Source organism: Narcine bancroftii, chromosome 4, assembly GCF_036971445.1.
Source record: "Narcine bancroftii isolate sNarBan1 chromosome 4, sNarBan1.hap1, whole genome shotgun sequence".
NCBI classification, from domain to species: Eukaryota; Metazoa; Chordata; class Chondrichthyes; order Torpediniformes; family Narcinidae; genus Narcine; species Narcine bancroftii.
The window spans coordinates 105,073,461-105,092,246 of record NC_091472.1 but is presented as its reverse complement, the minus strand read 5'-3'; the positions used below and the strand labels follow the sequence as shown (position 1 = coordinate 105,092,246).

The 18,786-nt window shown below is 43.8% G+C and overlaps 1 protein-coding gene across 2 annotated transcripts in view; it reads left to right on the top strand.

The window, feature by feature from the left end:
* Window positions 1–18,786, top strand: part of bud23 (BUD23 rRNA methyltransferase and ribosome maturation factor) — a 40,737-nt gene that overhangs the window by 7,317 nt on the left and 14,634 nt on the right. For both annotated transcript variants that reach the window (XM_069932332.1, XM_069932331.1), the window contains exons 3-6: window positions 5,032–5,127; window positions 10,454–10,536; window positions 13,755–13,851; window positions 18,475–18,571. In XM_069932332.1, coding sequence (XP_069788433.1) covers window positions 5,032–5,127; window positions 10,454–10,536; window positions 13,755–13,851; window positions 18,475–18,571 — 373 coding nt within the window. The remainder of the gene's footprint in view (window positions 1–5,031; window positions 5,128–10,453; window positions 10,537–13,754; window positions 13,852–18,474; window positions 18,572–18,786) is intronic.

Here is an 18,786-nt window from a genome sequence, read left to right as displayed (position 1 = left end):
CTCAAATTCACTTGGTTCTTCTCCAGTGACGCTCTCCTCTTTCTTGATATGTCTCCAACTTGGGTCTACAGACATTTTCTACAAACCTACCAACTCCCACAGCTACCTCAACTGCTCTTCTACACATCCAGTCTCCTGTAAGGATTCTTTTTGTTTCTCTTAATTCATTTAACTCCGTCGCACGTGCTCCATGGATGAGGTCTTCCACATCATCCGAGATGTCCTCCTCCTTCAGATAAATGAGGCTTCCCCTCTTTCACCATCAGCTCAGCTCTTACCCCCGTGTCCTCCATTTCTCACATGTCTGCCTTGGCTCCTTCTGCCCCTAGACTCAATAAGAACAGAATTCCCCTTGTCCTCACCTACCACCCAACCAGAATCCCGATCCAACTTTTTATCCGCATTTACCTTTGATCCCACCACCAGACACATGTTCCCCTCACCTTCCTTTGGGACTGCTACCTCTGTGCATCCCTTCCCATTAATCAACCCCTTGGCACTTTCCCCTGTGAGTGCAGGAACTGCCATACTTGTACCCACACCACCTTCCTCACCACCATTCAGGGCCCCAAACAGTTCTTCAAAGTGAAGCAACATTTCACTTGTGAATCTGTAGGAGTTATCTACTCAAGATGGCATTAACGTGGACTTCTCTGGTTTCTGCTAGACCAGTCACCTCTCTCTCTCTCTCTCTCTCTCTCTCTCTCTGTTTTCTTTCCTCCAGCTCTCTACCTATTTCACTCTCCATTCAGAGCTATCCTCCCCCCTCCTCCCATGTTCTCTTGTGCCTTCCCTCCCTTTTCCACCTATTAACTCTTGTCTGTGGGCCTGTACTCCTTCCCCTCCCCTCCCCCCACCATTTTGTTCAGCCACCTGCCTACATTTTGCTCATACCTTGATGAAGGGCTGAAGCCTGAAATGTTAATAGACAATAGGAGCTGGAGTAGGCCCTTCGGCCCGTCGAGCCAGCACCGCCATTTTACAGATCATGGCTGATCATTACTATCAGTACCCCTTTCCAGCCTTATCCCCATAACCCTTAACTCCTTTGCCCACTTGACCTTTTGAGTTTCTCCAGGATTGTGTTTTTACTTGTCTCTGAAGTTGTACAGTAATAAAATTCATATAAATTTTGTGTCCCTTGCAGTGAGTTTAATGGACATTAATAGAATAAAACCCCTGGTATCCTGAATTCAAACAACCGATAGCCTCAAACAACTGGCAAAAAAAATGAAGAAAATATTTTTAATTAAAATGAATAAGAATAAAATAAGTAAAAAATACGGAAGTTAAAGTTGTGAAAGTAAATATTTTTTGTTTGAACACAAACCAATGCTGAAGATGGGAGCAAATATTCAGTCAGCAGAGGGCCTTGGTCATGCTTTGCTCAGAGCAGCTGTTCGAATAAAGTTGTGTGAAGCAGCAATAGCATTGCCCAGGGTGAAGAGCTGCTTGCTGTTGGGTTACTCTCTTAAAGTGTCTCCTTATCCCTGCTTTTTAAGAGTTGCCCCAGTCAGAGGCTTTATCTGTAAACTTGTGGGAGGGGGAGTTTATGATCTATAACATTGTTTATCTTTCGGGCAGCTCTTCGGAGGGGGTTCAACCTGCAGATGCAGTGACAGTTAAATGTTTTCAAAAAATGTGACTGAAAATAAAGTAAAATGCTTAAAGGTTCATGTATTCAAGTTTGTTCAGTGTTGGTACAGTAATTTTTTTTGTCCTTTAAACTGTTTCTTCTTGATGCAGGTGTATTAGGCATTGTAATAGTAAGTCTCAAGCAACCGGAAAATACACTTATCCGGCATCTTCCAAATCCCATAGGTATCGGGTACCAGGGGTTTTACTGTATTATGGGATGACATTAAGTTTGATTCTCGTCAAATACCAACAAAATGATATGCAGCATAGTAAATCATGGAATCTGGTTCTGAGCTATGGAAGTCTGGCTGATCCCTTTGCCTTATTCTCAGTGTAAACTGAACTAGCAGAATGTTGCAGATGGTACCACATCTGCTATGGGAAAGGGAAGGTCTGGATTCTGCTTCGAGCTGAAGCATGTGTATGATAAAGGTTTGAGAATAATGAGGATAACACTGAGTTCATTGCCATTGTATGATGTACATATCCACCAAAATTCTCACTTGCTGCAGTCAAACAGCTGTTGGTTTAAAGAATATAGCACACTAAATAGAATTTTTAAAATTAAAATATGCAAGATCGATTATAAATATTCACAGTAATTCAAGTTTTTAAAAGAAGTGACTTTCAATAGTGCAGGCAGCCCTTCTGTGTTTTTGGAGCAGACCATGTTCTTTTCATTGTCACGTTATGTAAAAATGTAAAATACTGATATAATTTAACTTTGGTCTGATGCCCCTAACAATAAGAGAAAAGCAAGCAAACAAGAGCCCCTTCAGAGAGACAGTCTTCATGGAATCACCTCCAGCACTCCCTCAGCCTCTGCAGCCGCACAAACTCCTGTTCAAACCATTGGCAGCCTGAACTCCAGGTCCAAATCTCCGATTCGAACAGGAAGCTTCAGCATCTGAGGTCCTTTGCAAGCCCTTCTTGCCCTTAACATCCTCTCAAATCAAGGTTCTGATACCTGGTTCTCATGAGTCTCCCACAGCCTGGTGTGAGTCCTTTGACCTCAAGTCACTCTCAGCCTGTGTCAGTCTACCAAGGGGAAATTCAAGAGCCTGATAGCCATTGGAAAGCTATTTGACTGCATTACACCTATTGATTAGAACTTTTTGGCCCTCTAGTCTTTGCCAAACTATTCTGTCATCCTGCTGACCTGCACCATTCCATATCCCTCCACACCCCTCCCATGTTCCTGTCCAAATTTTTCTTCAATGCTGAAATTGAGCCCAGCTTCACCACTTCAGCTGGCAGCTCGTTCCATGTACCCATCACTCTCTGTGTGAAGAAACTAAATGTTCCTCTCAAAACTTCACCTTTAACCCATGTCTGTTGGTTTGTATCTCACCTAACTTAAGTGAAAAAAATCTACTTGCCTTTATTCTCTCTATACCCATCATAATTTTGTTTCCCTCTATCAAATCTCCCTTTCTTCTATGCTCCAAGGAATAATATCCTAACCTGTTTAATCTTTCCCTGTAACTCAGTTCCTCAAGTTCTGACAATCTGCTGTTAATCATCTCTGCACTCTTTCAATTTTATTGTTAACCTTCCTTTCTTTCTTTGGCTTGGCTTTGTGGACGAAGATTTATGGAGGGGGTAAAAGTCCACGTCAGCTGCAGGCTCGTTTGTGGCTGACAAGTCCGATGAGGGACAGGCAGACACGGTTGCAGCGGCTGCAGGGGAAAATTGGTTGGTTGGGGTTGGGTGTTGGGTTTTTCCTCCTTTGCCTTTTGTCAGTGAGGTGGGCTCTGCGGTCTTCTTCAAAGGAGGTTGCTTCCCGCCAAACTGTGAGGCGCCAAGATGCACGGTTTGAGGCGATATCAGCCCACTGGCGGTGGTCAATGTGGCAGGCACCAAGAGATTTCTTTAGGCAGTCCTTGTACCTTTTCTTTGGTGCACCTCTGTCACGGTGGCCAGTGGAGAGCTCGCCATATAACACGATCTTGGGAAGGCGATGGTCCTCCATTCTGGAGACGTGACCCACCCAGCGCAGCTGGATCTTCAGCAGCGTGGACTCGATGCTGTCGACCTCTGCCATCTCGAGTACTTCGACGTTAGGGATGAAAGCGCTCCAATGGATGTTGAGGATGGAGCGGAGACAATGCTAGTGGAAGCGTTCTAGGAGCCGTAGGTGATGCCGGTAGAGGACCCATGATTCGGAGCCGAACAGGAGTGTGGGTATGACAACGGCTCTGTATACGCTTATCTTTGTGAGGTTTTTCAGTTGGTTGTTTTTTCAGACTCTTTTGTGTAGTCTTCCAAAGGCGCTATTTGCCTTGGCGAGTCTGTTGTCTATCTCATTGTCGATCCTTGCATCTGATGGAATGGTGCAGCCGAAATAGGTAAACTGGTTGACTGTTTTGAGTTTTGTGTGCCCGATGGAGATGTGGCTGATGGAGGACCTCAGTTTTCTTCAGGCTGACTTCCAGGCCAAACTCTTTGGCAGTTTCCGCAAAGCAGGACGTCAAGCGCTGAAGAGCTGTCTCTGAATGGGCAACTAAAGCGGCATCGTCTGCAAAGAGTAGTTCATGGACAAGTTTCTCTTGTGTCTTGGTGTGAGCTTGCAGGCGCCTCAGATTGAAGAGACTGCCATCCGTGCGGTAACCTTCCAAACTCCAAATTTGGCCTCATCGATGTCTTTTACAGCTTTACCATGACATCCCAACTCCTTTACTCAATACTTTAATTTATGAAGGCCAGTGTGACAAAAGCTCTCTTTACGGCACTAACGGTGAGGTTACTTTCAGGGAATTATGTATCTATATTGTAGATCCCTCTGTTCTACCTGCACTCCTCAGTGCCCTACCGTTTACCGTGTAAGTTCTGCCTTAGTTTGTCCTTCCAAAATGCAGCATCTCTCACTTGTCTAGATTAAATTAGATCTGCCATTTTTCAGCCTATTTTTCCACCTGGTCCGGATCCCTGTGTGAGCTTTGAAAGTCTTCCTCGCTGACCACAACACCTTCAACCTTTGTGAGATCTGCAAACTTGCTGATCCAATTTAGCATGTTATGTTCATGCTGTCAGTCTTGGAGCCCCTGACCAGTCAGTTGTAGTAGTCAAGGCCTCTCAGATGTGTATTTTCAGGAAGGGTGGGAGGCAGGGTGGTAATTGCAAAACAAATAAAGAGTGTGAAATTAGAATTGATATCATGTGGTGGGTCTGGTATCGGAGAGCTGATCAGTGTTTAGATTCCAGCTTGTCATCTTGTGTGGATGGGAATTAGAGAGTGTTATGATTGCTGCTTTGCAAAATCCCAACAGGGTGTTTTTTTTTTTGTTTTTAAATCCATCATAGAAGCAAATCTGCCAGTCTTGTTGCCATGTGATTTTTGCATTACCAATTATGAGCCAGCCAGTTACAAGACAGTTTTCTTCCTTTTCACAGCACGCGTATGATTGAAATCCAGGCACAGATGTCGGAGAGAGCTGTTGAACTACTTAATTTACCACAGGATCAGCCTTGCTTCCTCTTAGACGTTGGGTATGAATCTTCTGAATCTTGAGCATAGAGCAGCCATTGTTTTTTTTTTCTCTTTTGTTAGTTTTACATCACACATTTTCCACAGAATCTACATCCAGAAATTAATCTTCACGTGACATCCAGGAGTAGTGGTGGATGAGTTGCATAATATAGTTGGGTAATAGCTGTTTCACTTTCTGTGAACGAGAGACAAAATGGAGATTTGTGTTCAATAAAATGGTTGGGAGTTTTTCTTGGTGGTAAATTAAAATGTTTCAACTGGCGTCAATGATGCAATATTTCAGATGCTGCATTTGCCTCTGGTCAGATTAGGTTTGTTGTCAACCCAAGGTACTTGAATAAACCTAATCCAATTATGATGAGGGGAAATCTAATTTACTGGAGGAACTCCAGTGTCAGTGGGAGAAAAAGAATAGTCAACGTTTCACGCTGAAACCTTAAGTAAATGAACAAGGGAGAGGTGACGCATGATGAACAGAGGAAGGAGATTGACAAGTGCCAGATAAAAGAGAGAGGGAAGTAAGGAAAGGCAAGTGGTCAGGTGAGCAAGATGTGTCTCACAAGGTGGAGTGGGTGATGAGAGACAAAGGCTGCCAGTGCTGGAATGTGAGAAGAAGGGGTGACAATGGAGGTATAAAGAGAGACCAGATGGAACTGAAGAGGGTGGGGATGTGAGCGGAAGAATGCAATGGGGAGATGGGGCTGGAGGGGGAAAGAATTGGGGGGGGGGGGTGTGAGAAAAGGTGTGATGGAGGTGGGATTGGGTGGGAAAGGAGACAAAAAAAAGCAGAGGAGAGATTGGTAAAGAAGAAGGGGGCTCATTTCCTGAAATTAGGAATTTCTGTGTTTGCACCATTGGGCTGCAGATTGCCCCGGTGGAATATGAAATTTTGTTCCTCTTGTGCATGTTAAGCATCAGTGACAGTGGAGAAGGCCCAGGACAAATAGGTTAGTTTGGGAATGGGAAGTTGAAATGGCAGCAACTGGGTGCTCAGGATGGTCATTGCAGCAGAGTGTTGATGCTTTGAGAAGGTAACCATTACTGCAAGGAGCAGCGAGTGCAGCTGATGAGGTTGGATGAGGTGCACGTGAATCTTTGCGCACATGGAAGAAGTGTTCGGGATCCTCGATGGTGGTGAGAGAGGAGGTGTAAGCAATTGTTCCACCTTCTACAGTGACAGGAAAGTACCAGGAGTTACAGAGAGGTAGGTGGGGAGGGATAAGGGAATCATCAAGACAGCGATGTCATGAATTCAGTCAGAAGCTAGAGCTGTTGGGGAGGGTTTAAACTAGCGCAGAGATTAGGGCAACTATCAACTGTCGATGGTACGGCTCGTATCCACCATGGTTACCACGGGTAACGGGGAATCAGGGTTCGATTCCGGAGAGGGAGCCTGAGAAACAGCTACCACATCCAAGGAAGTCAGCAGGCGCGAAACTTACCCACTCCCGACTCGGGGAGGTAGTGACGAAAAATAACAATACAGGACTCTTTCGAGGCCCTGTAATTGGAATGGGTACACTTTAAATCCTTTACGGAGGATCCATTGGAGGGCAAGTCTGGTGCCAGCAGCCGCGGTAATTCCAGCTCCAATAGCGTATATTAAAGCTGCTGCAGTTAAAAAGCTCGTAGTTGGATCTTGGGATCGGGCTGGCGGTCCGCCGCGAGGCGAGCTACCGCCTGTCCCAGCCCCTGCCTCACGGCATTCCCTTGATGCTCTTGACTGAGTGTCTTGCGGGGTCCAAAGTGTTTACTTTGAAAAAATTAGAGTGTTCAAAGCAGGCCAGGCCGTCTGAATACTGCAGCTAGGAATAATGGAATAGGACCACAGTTCTATTTTGTTGGTTTTCGGAACTGAGGCCATGATTAAAAGGGACAGCCGGGGGCATTCGTATTGTGCCGCTGAGTTCGTATTGAAATTCTGGGACCGGCACAAGACGGACAAAAGCGAAAGCATTTGCCAAGAATGTTTTCATTAATCAAGAACGAAAGTCGGAGGTTCGAAGACGGTCAGATACCGTCGTAGTTCCGACCATAAACGATGCCGACCAGTGATCCGGCGGCGTTATTCCCATGACCTGCCAGGGAGCTACCGGGAAACCAAAGTCTTTGGGTTCCGGGGGGAGTATGGTTGCAAAGCTGAAACTTAAAGGAATTGACGGAAGGGCACCACCAGGAGTGGAGCCTGCGGCTTAATTTGACTCAACACGGGAAACATCACCCATCCCGGACACAGAAAGGATTGACAGATTGATAGCTCTTTCTCGATTCTGTGGGTGGTGGTGCATGGCCGTTCTTAGTTGGTGGAGCGATTTGTCTGGTTAATTCCGATAACGAACGAGACTCCCACATGCTAAATAGTTACGCGACCCCGGAGATTAGGGCAAAAGGTCAAAAGCATGATACCATATGTTCTAAATTTGTGATGAAGGACAGGCAGGGGTCAAAACATAAATGTAGCCAGTTAGAGGGGTTGAAATGTATCTAGTTCAATACTAGGAGTTTTTGAAATAAAGGGGATAAACTTGGAGCATGGATCAGTACATGAAACTATGATGTGGGGCTGTTACAGAAACTTGGCTGGAGAAAGGGCAGGATTGGCTGATGCAGGTACCGGGGCTTTAGGTGTTTTAAAAGGAATAGGATGGGAGGGGAAATAGCATTACTGATCAGGGATAGTATCACAGATAGGAAGGGAGGATGCTGCAGAGGGAGTGTCCACTGAGTTGGTGTGGTTGGAAGTCAGAAATAGGAAGGGAGCTATCACTGTGCTGGGAATAATCTGTAGGCTCCCAAATAGCCGTCGGGACACCGAAGATCAGATAAGCAGGCAGATTTTGGAATGGTGCTAGAAATACAGGGTTGTAGTTATGGGTGATTTCAACTTCCCTCATATTGACAAGCACCTCCTGACTGCAAGAGGGATAGATGGAGCTGAATTTGTCAGGTGTGTCCAAGAAGGATTCCTGACACAGTATGTGGACCAGCTGATGAGAGGAGAGGTCAAACTGGATCTGGTTCTGGGGAATGAACCTGGTCAGATGGCGGACCTCTCGGTGGGGGGTCGTTTTAGTGAGAGGGATCACAACTCCCTTAGCTTCAGCATAACTTTAGACAAGGATAGCAACAGACAAAATGGGAAAATGCCTAATTGGGGAAGGGCTAATTACGAAGGGATGAGGTAGGAAATAGGAGTAAATTGGAAACAGATGTTCAAGGGTGAAACCACGGAAGTAATGTGGAGGAAATTTAGGGACCACTTGTTCTGTGTTCAGGATAGGTTTGTACAAGAAAAAGATGATTGGAAAATGGAACCATGGTTGTCATAACGGGAGAAACTAGTCAAAAGAAAGAAGAAAGCATATATTAGATATAGGAAGCAGGAAAGGCACATGAGAAGTATATGTAGCCACAAAGGAGCTTAAGAAAGGACAGGAGAGCATGAAGGGGGCATGAGAAAGACTTGACATGTAGGATTAAGGAGAACCTCAAGCAGTTCTATTTGTATGTGAAGAACAGAAGGATGGTGAGAATGAAGATGGGGCCACTAAAGGATAAAGGAGGCAACATGTACCTGGAGGTGGAGGAGGTTGGGGAGTTCGTAAATGAATTATTTGCATCAGTATTCACGAAAGAAAAGGACCTTGATCAGGATGAAGATGGAATAGAACAGGCCTGTTTGCTGGGACAATGTGGAGATTAAGAAAGAGAAAGTGATGGATCTTGGAAACATCAAGATTTATATGTCCCTGGCACAGGATGTGATATACCCCAGGTTGCTGTGGGAAGTGAGGGAAGAGGTAGCTGGGTCAGTGGCTATGATCTTTGAGTCCTCTTTGGCTGCAGGGGAGGTGCCGAAGGGGAAAATGTAGTCTTCTTATTTTAAAAAAGGTAATAGGGAAAGTCCTTGAAATTTGTTGTTCAAACTATTGGAGAGAATTCTTAAGGACAGGATCTATGAGCATTTGGAGAAGTACAGTCTACTCAAGGATAATCAGCATGTCTTTGTGAAGGGAAGGTCATGCCTCACGAGCCTATATGAGTTTTTTGAGGTGGTTTTTAAAAAATAGATAAGGGTAGGATGGTAGATGTGGTCTACATGGATTTTATTAAGGCATTTGACAAGGTCCGCCATGAGAGACCCATCCAGAAAGTCATGAGTCATGGGATAAATGGAACCTTAGTTGTGTGGCTTAAAAATTGGCTTCTAGGAAGAAAGCAGAGAGTAGTAGTGGAGGAAATATTCTGCCTGGAGGTTGGTGATTAGTGGAGTACCACAAGGATCTGTTCTGGGACCCCTGCTCTTTGTGATTTTTGCAAATGACCTGAATGAAGAGGTGGAAGGATGGGTCAGTAAGTTTATGGATGACACGAAGGCTGGAGGAGTTGTGGATGAAGCTGAAGGTTGTCGAAGGTTACAAGATGCAGAGATAGGCGGAAAAGTAGCAGATGGCGTTCCATCCGGATAAATGTGAGGTGATGCATTTTTGAAGCCATCCAGATAAATGTGAGGCGATGCATTTTTGAAGGACAGACAAGAAGGATAAGTCAGGGTTAATGGTCAGTTACTTAAGAGTATAGATGACCAGACGGACCTTGGGGTTTAAATCCACACATCACTCAAGGTTACAGTGCAGGTTGATAGGATAGTTAAGAAGGCCTATGTGATTGTGGGTTTCATTAATAGGGGGATTGAGTTTAGGAGTGCAGAGGTCATGTTGCAACCCTACAAATCTGTGATGAGACCACACTTAAAATATTGTGTTCAGTTCTGGTCACCTCATTATAGGAAGGATGTGGAGGCTATGGAGAGGGTGCAGAGAACATTTACTAGGATGTGACCTGGATTGGAAAACAAGTCTTATGAGGCAAGGTTAGCAGAGCTCGGACTTTTCTCTTTGGAGGGTAGAAGGATGAGGGGAGATTTAATAGAGATCTACAAGATTATGAGTGGCATAGATAGGGTGGACAGCCAGCACCTTTTTCCCAGGGCAGGAAACCAGAGGACATGTGTACAAAGTTAAGGGAGGGAAGTTTCAGGAAGACATCAGGGGTAAGTTTTTTACACAAATTTGGAATGCTTTGCCAGAGATGGTGGTGGAGCTGAAAATTAGGGGCATTTGAGAGACCCAGACAGGCATATGGATGGAGGAAAGTGGAGGTATGGTAGGGAGGGGTTAGTGCTTTTAGGAATATATGGGTCGGACAACATAGAGGGCTGAAGGGCCTGTACTGTTCTATATTTTAAGACTTCCATGTCTTATCCAAGCACAGAGCTTTCTATGTCTAGGATGGGGTTAATATGGCATTCTGTTTGTTCACCAGGTGTGGATCAGGGCTCAGTGGAGATTATCTCTCTGAAGAAGGACATCATTGGGTTGGTGTGGATATCAGTCCAGCGATGCTTGGTAAGTGAAAAGACAACATTGTCCTGTGCCACCCTTCGCTGGGCTCTCCTTGTTTGTTATTCTTCCATAGAACACTACAGCACAGAAAACAGACCATTTGGCTCTTCTAGTCTGTACCAAAAACACCATACCAGTCGTCCCACTGACCTGCACCCATTCTGTAACCCTCCAGTTTATTTTTAAAACAAGAGTGAGCCCACATTTACCAAGTCAGATGGGAATTCATTCCACACTCCCATCACTTTCTGAGTGAAAAGGTTCCCCTTAAACCTTTCTCCTTTCACCCTAAGTGCATGTCCTCTTGTATTTGTCTCTCCTAATCTAAGTGGAAAGAGCCTATTCACATTTACTCTACTTCCATTTCCATACATTTGCATACAGAGCACGGAGATGGCTGGGGCAATATGGGAATTGCCACTCTGAAGGAGGACATTGCAAGGTTTGAGACACTAGATAGGAGATTGCAGCTGCTGCAAGAAGAAGCATTCTGCTGGAAGGACTCAGCAAATCGTGCTGTCTCAGTGGGAGTGAAAGAATGTTTGATGTTTCAATTCAGAACCCTTTAGCGTTTTGTGCTGTAGGGTTCTGACCAAAAACATTCACATTTTTTCCTCTCTGCGTTAGTGTGGGCAGCAGCCCAGCCATGTTTGGGAGGTGACAAAACAATATTACCTCAATCAGACATGGAAGACACCTGTACAAAGTTGGGCTAGGGGTTTTATTCATGTTACGTGAAGTTCACACTACCACGCTGGTATTGAGATCCCTGATGTTTAGTCCAAAGTGCATCTGTGAGACTACTTGCATGTGCATTTGCCTTAAAAATAAACAAACTTCAAATTCAGATTGTTTCACTTCTCAGAGGAGTGCAACTGTCTGGATATTCACCTCTGTTCAAGTTGCAGTGATTGAGGTTGTTTTGTGAGCAGACCAGTACACATGATACAATTCAAGTGCAGGGTATTAAAGAGAAATCAGTTGGGTGCAGAGCAAGGATAGTATTGCACCCCAGAAGCAGCCCATTCAGCCAGATGGAGTTAAATAAGAAAATCTGCAGATTCTGTGGTCCAGTGCAGTACACAAAAGTGCTGGAGATACTGAACAGGATATGCAACATCCATGGGAAGTAAAAGGGAGTCAACATTTTGGGCCTGAGTCCTTGGTCAAGAATATGGAAAAAAAACAGGCATCCATCTGAATAAAAAGGCAGAGAGAAGGGAGGAAGCACAGACTAATAGGTGGATAACTCTGATTTTGCTGAAAATGTTCACCTCTAACTTTATTGCAACCACCTCCTTCAACATATCCTATTCGTTTACTCTTAGTTTCTTCTTAAATGCAGTTTTTCATTCCCTCAACCATGTGACACCATTTTAGCCTCTTCTTTATAACAAGCATTTTTTCCTCTTCAAGTGCCTTTTCCTTTTTTCCCCTTGATTCTTGGATGAGTGGCATGTTTGGGGCTTACCAGTTGTATTAAGTCCTCTTTTACTTGTGACTTGCTGTGAAGTAAGGAAGTCCTAAAGAGGCTTCAACTGAAGATGTCCAGATGTCCTAATCCCTTTAGGTTTTGCTGTTGGTTCCTTTTAAACTTGTAGACTTCTCTGAAAACGGTCTCATTGTTTGAAAGGAGTTGGGATTATGAGTTGTTACCGATAGGAAGTTTCAAGAAGAAAACTAGACCCTCGAGAGTATTGATGGGCAGTTCAGCTGATTGCCTGAGTTCTGTAATAAAAATAGAAAATGCTGAAAATACTCACCAGGTCAGCCTGCATCTATGGGAAGAAAAACTGAGTCTCAATTTCAGGTCAAAGGTCCTTTGTTAGAACTAGAAGGTAAGCAAAGAAACTGAGGGAAGAGGGAAGGATATCTCTGACTCAGAGTTTAAGCTGCAAACAAGGTTTATCTGGTCAATGAGTGAAAATGGGAGCAGTTGGAAAGGTAATGTCAGAATGGAAAATGTAGAGCAGGAAGATGTGCCTGGCAGATCAGGGTGGGTATGTCCTCTACTCCAGAGGGGGGGGAGAAAACAAAAAGGTGAGCCAATATAGATGGATGACTGTCATGGACTGAGAAATCACATCACCTGAAGTTGTAGAGTCCACCAGGGTGCCCAAGCGATGGATGTATCCCAAGCGATGGATTAGATTGTACAACTGAAGTTTGCAACTTTGGGTGACTTGATTCCTTTGTTTGAATCAGTTGTCCGACAATGATAATAACTCGGGTTGTTTGTGTTTATTTCTTCCTTTTGTTTTTATCTCTGCCTTGACATACAAGGTAGGTCCTTCATGTTCTGCATTCTGTAACTCCTAAATTCTTTTCTTTTTTTTCCACTCTCTTAACTCAGTGGTTCTCAGGCCTTTTGCTGTCCACTCCCATACCACTTTAAGTCATTCCTATGCCATAGGTACATTGCGATTAGTAAGGGATTGCTTAAGGTGGTATGGGAGTGGGAGGGGAAGGCTGAGAATCACTGCTCTGAACCCAATTGTTACTGAAATATTTTGCTTGAGAAAAATTGAGCACATGTTGATTTGATTGGATGGGATGTTGAGCTGGGTCATGTTAAAGGGGAGTAGAATTAGGCAGGAGGAATGAGAAATGAACAGTTACTGGATGAAACAAAAAATGAGCTTAGTTTCCAATAACCGAATTACCCTTTTTCACGGTTCCTTTTATTGTCATGTAATAATACAAATAAAATCTAATATACACAATATTGCTGTCAAGGCAAACAAAAAGTCAAAATGAGCGTTGTCTGGCACCCCTAATAATAGGAAAAGAAGCAAAAGAGAAATGTTCAGAAATGCTGAACATCCATGGATTCAACTTCAGCAATTTTTCCAACTTTTCCACCTGAGCCCCCAGGTCCAAATGTCCGATACGATCAGGAAGCTTTCAGCACCCTAGACTCTTCGAGAGCCCTTGCCCTCAGTACCTTCTTGAATCCCGTTGTAGTTTTGTGATGTTTACATACTTTGTAACTTGAATTATTATATAGGGCATGTTTAAGAACATTTGATTTTTAGACAAAGAAATGCATTTTGAAAGGGCTGAGGAACTAGAAGGAAATATAATACAAAGCATTTCAGGTGTTACTTTTGTCAATCACATGCATGAAAATTTGCTGAAGTGACAGGACATGCTATTTTTAAATTTTGACTTGCTGCTTCCACATTAATGTGAGCCTAAGTTTGTTTTTACTTTCCTGATAGATGTTGCATTGGAGAGAGAAGTTGAAGGTGATCTTATTCTGGGAGACATGGGTGAAGGTATGCCATTCCGGCCTGGCACCTTTGATGGCTGCATTAGGTAATGGGGAAACTGGTGGGGGATTGACACTGCAACAGCTCTAATTTAACACAGCTTACAAACAAATAAAGAATACACTCACTCGTTTCTTTCAGCACACCATGAAGTTGTCTTTCTTTTATTATTCACTAGACCCAACATTGCATTCTTCAACTCCCCAAACACCACCCAGCTAAACTCCTCATAGGTTCACTATCACATGGGTGATCCTAACATTCTCACTCTCCTTCTCTTGCATCTGACGCTTAGCACATTCCCGCATGCATGCTATTACCCCTGCACGTCGCATCACTTATGTCATCAGTAATGGCTCCCGACGAAGCTAACAATGTGACTGCGACAGCCCGCTCCTCATTTCCGAGCCATGCAAGGGAGATTGGAACTGTCCCACTACGAAATGGTCTGGAAGCCTGACAGTATGATAGTGGAAGACAGGCGATGCACGGTCCGACTGCCAGGGGAGGGACTGGTCCTCTGACTCTGGCTCCGACGCAGAACACGGACCGTCAATATACACCAGCATCAACCTGTCAATCAAAACTGCGTCAGCTTTTCCATTCCTGTTGATCACAAAAGTGTTCAGCTGACGTCCTAAGACCTGAAAAGGACCATCGTTATCGAGCTGAAGTGGTTTTCGAACAGCATCAAGTCAGAGGAACAGTCATGAGTACAGCAGTGTAAATCATTCAGCAAATTCGCAGCAGGTGATGCCTGCTGTTTAGGTGTAAATTGGAGTAATCTCATTTTTTCCCCCAAAGATGGTCAACATAACTAGCCAGATCATAGAGCAATGTGCTTGGACTTGGATTCACAAACTTGCCTGGCAAGGTTAACAAAGTGCACATACATCCTCTGCCACTAAGCATCCAAGATTTGCCTTAGCGGCAGTACGCAATCCAAGGAGAACCATGGACAAACGCTCGTTCCACATAGATGTATCACCACCTGCTGTGAATGCTGCCTTCAATTATCATTGGAAACGCTCAATGAGGCCTTTGGCCTGCAGATGGTAAGCCAAATGCAGGTAGTGCCCAGAAGATCAGCGAGAGCTTGGAACAACACCAACTCGAACTGCGACCCTCAATCCATTGTAATAGCGACCAGAACGCTGAAAGATGGAATAGCAACGGTCTTCTCAGAGATGTCAGTGATAAGAATGGCCTCCTGCCACCTGGTCTTTACACATGAGCATATAAGTATATCCCTGAGATGGCGGAGGCAGGCCTACAAGTATAGGTGCATGTGCTGGAAATGGGAATCTGGAACAACAAAATCTCCCATTTTGGATGAAGTTCAAAACCCAAATTTCTCTAAGTGAGTAGAGATGTTCACTTGTACTTGCAGTATGCGTAAAAGGCCGGTGGTCTGTATAAATAGTGAAAGGACGACATTCCAATAAAAAGCAGAAATGTTTCACTGCAAGATAGATGGCCAAGAGTTCTTGACTAAACGTTCTGTATTTTGCCTGAGTTGGTGAAAACTTGGCTGAAAAAAACGCTAGAGATTCCAATTGCCCACGTACTCATTGTTCTAACGCTGCTCCCCACATCACTGATAGATGCATCTGTGGTAAGAGAAAGCAAGGTGTCAGGCTTTTGATGTATAAGCATCGTGGCATTTGCAAGCACAGTCTTAATGTCGTTGAAAACATTCACGGCATAGTCTCCCCAAGTTAATGGTCTTTTGGACACGGACTTACCAGATCATTTTAGTAGTTCAGTCAGTAAGGGGTAATAGAGATGCTGCAGAAATTGGCAATAAAAATTAATGCCTAAAAAAAATGCTAACTGACCAAATGTAACAGGTGTAAAAAATTCTCGAACCTCTCAGACTTTCTATTCATCTGCCAAATACCATTTTGCGTAATCTACGTCCAAAAAATACAAGATCATCCCCAAAATGCATTTACTGGGATTGATCACATGCCAAACTCATTAAGCCTCTGAAACAAGGAGATAAGGTGGTGCTTGTGCCCCGTTTCATCCACATTTGCAACCAGAATATCGTCGTGTAAACAAACACAAAATCTATGCTGGCGAGTACATGGTCCATGAGCCACTGGAATGTCTGAGCTGCATTCCGTAGGCCGAATGGCATTCGGAGAAACTCAAACATGCCGAAAGGGGTAATTACTGCCGTCTTCCCACCATCAGAAGGCTCAACTGGAATCTGATAGACAGCACGTACTAGACCTATTTTTGCAAATACATGTTTGCCATGAAGGTTTGCTGAAAAGTTGTAAATTGGGGATGTTGTCTTGGTCAGGCAGGGTAGAATTGTTAAGGACACGAGGCTGCCAATCCCCATTAGATTGGCAACATATGCAACAGTGAAGCCCAGCAGCTGTCATATCTGCGAAATATGCCCAACTCTTGCATGTGGTCGAATTCTTTTCTTGGGATTTTAAGATGGTCCTGAGGTAATCTACAAAACTGTGCTAGGACCCTGGGTCTCTATATGGTGGGTTACTCTATGTTTAATGTCTGTGTGATGATTCGATGAGGTCACTAGGTGAGGGGAAACACTTGAGCAAGGCTCAGAAAGGGCAGGAGCCAGGTTGAAGGCTTGTCGGGCACTGATGATATTGGAGGGATGACAGATGCAGCTCACTTGCATACAAGAGCTGTGGGCTACAACACAACAATTTTTCAAATCCACCAACAAAGAAAAATATGACAAGAAATCTTCACCCAAAATGGAATTTGCCACATTTCAACCATGAAAACCCACCAAAAAGGTTTCTTGAGACTGAAAACCAACATGGATATCTCTGGCCGTATGTTTGAATATGAGAATCATTCACGGCTGAAAGAACACATGACATATTGGGGTGTCTGCATTCCTCCTTGGTTGGAGAGACCACAGAAATCTCTGCCCCAGCAAGAAATTGAACACCCAAGAGACAGTCTTTGAGCAAAAGATGATGGCTGATATGCTCATGGACAGCAGTTGCTTCTACTGCCAGGCCAGGTCATTTCCTGGTGCGATTTATAGAAGTCACAAGGTGGTTGATAGGACCAGGCAGCAGCACCAAATCTCAGATACTTCCAACAAATGTTTGTAAGCTGTGGTAAATCAGTGCCATTATAACATTACCTCTGTCAGCATATTTGAGTTGCATGTGAAGTGAAATCAGCAGGTTTTCATTTGTCACTACCTATGTGAATGGTAAAAACTTGTGTCATTCTAAGACTTTTAATCTGCTATGATGTTTAAAGGAATTTCACATTTGCAATATTGGAACATTTGATGTTCAGATGTGACCAAAAACTGATCAAAAATGTGGCTTTAAAAAAAAAATATTAAACGCAAGAGAAGGAGATGTGGACAAATCAGGAAGCATTTCAGGAATTTAAAGGCTCAGGCAGTTGACATGGCTCACATTGGAAGAGCTGTGAAAAAATTGTGATGTAGGATCAGCTGTCTGGACTGGCAGAGAATTTTGGGGATATTTTGGTGATTGGGTAAGTGGACCCTCTTTAATCTCTTCCCCTCTAACCTTAAACCTAACGTATATGCTGGTGAATAAGACTACATGCAAGGCAACCCTCTGAATTTCCACCTAAAATTAGCTTTTGAGGTGTACTTGTTGTACAAGACTACCCCAAGTCTGGCACTTGGGAACCTCGCCCCAGCCACCCTCCCATCTGAGCTCCTGACACCCCAAATGTGGATTGCCACCTGGTCATGACCACTCGCTCATTAGAGGTCCCACCGCCTCTAAAACGCAGGCTTATTTTTAAAAGCAAATTTCCCCAAAAATGTTTAGGTTTTATTAGCATATTTTAAAGCCTGTACAGAGCCAATGAGCAGATGGGCCCCACAGTGGATCGCTGAGACTTTGCTGTTAAAGTTAGAATTTATATATGGCATACAAGATGGCCCCTGGCTTTAGGGTGACATTTTTAACATTCAAGGACCGTCTTCTACGCTGGCATATATGGTATGTCCTCTGGTTCTAAAATTGCCTACCCTGGTGGAAAAAGACTGAGTATTCACTATATCCCTGCTCCTCCTGATTTGATATGCTGCTATGAGGTACCTTTCTACCTCCTAACTGTTTGGGATTTAAAAAAAAAATTAAAGTTAGACATAAAGCAAGGTAACAAGCCCATGAGCCCGTGCTACCTAATTACGCCCAATTAACCTACAACCCTGGTAAATTTTGAAGGATGGGTAGAAACTGGAGCACCCAGTTGAAGCCCATGCAGACAGGAGGAGAATGTACAAACTCCTCACAGACAGCACAGGATATGAATGCTAACTGTGCTAACCATAATTTTCTATGATGCAGCCGCTACTTGTTACCTCTTTTTTTTAGCCACCGCCCAGACATGAAGAAAACTCTTAGTTTATTTGTAAGGCAGCAATTCTAAAATCAAATTAATCGTAATTATGTTAAATCTGTTGTTCTAACTTTTTTTAAACCTTCACCTTCAAATCAATTATCAGTAAATCAGATTTCTATCCAAGTCACATCTAAATGATAGTGGGCGTTGGTAAGCACTCATTTAATTGGTAGCTGATCACTGAATCTTAAATACCTGACTGCATAGACCAGAACTGGTGAATCTAAAAGGCAACCAAAGGTGGAATTTGATGATGTGCATTTTCTTTCTTTAGTATTTCTGCACTTCAGTGGTTGTGTAACGCTGATAAGAAGAGTCACAGTCCTTCGAAGCGGCTGCACAGATTCTTCAGCTCACTCTATGCCTCTCTGGTAAGCTTCAAGACAGGGCAATTTCAGTGTCACCTCAGCAGAACAGACATGGATAGTTTTGTGTGCATGTTATGCAATTTATTTCTACGTCACCTTCAAAATTCTCTACGAGCAGAGGTATTCTGGGATTTTGGACGATGAAGAATTGTAAATTGTGCACGGGCAATAGCTCAAAAGGGTATGATGTTTGATACATTTATTTTGGCATGGATGAG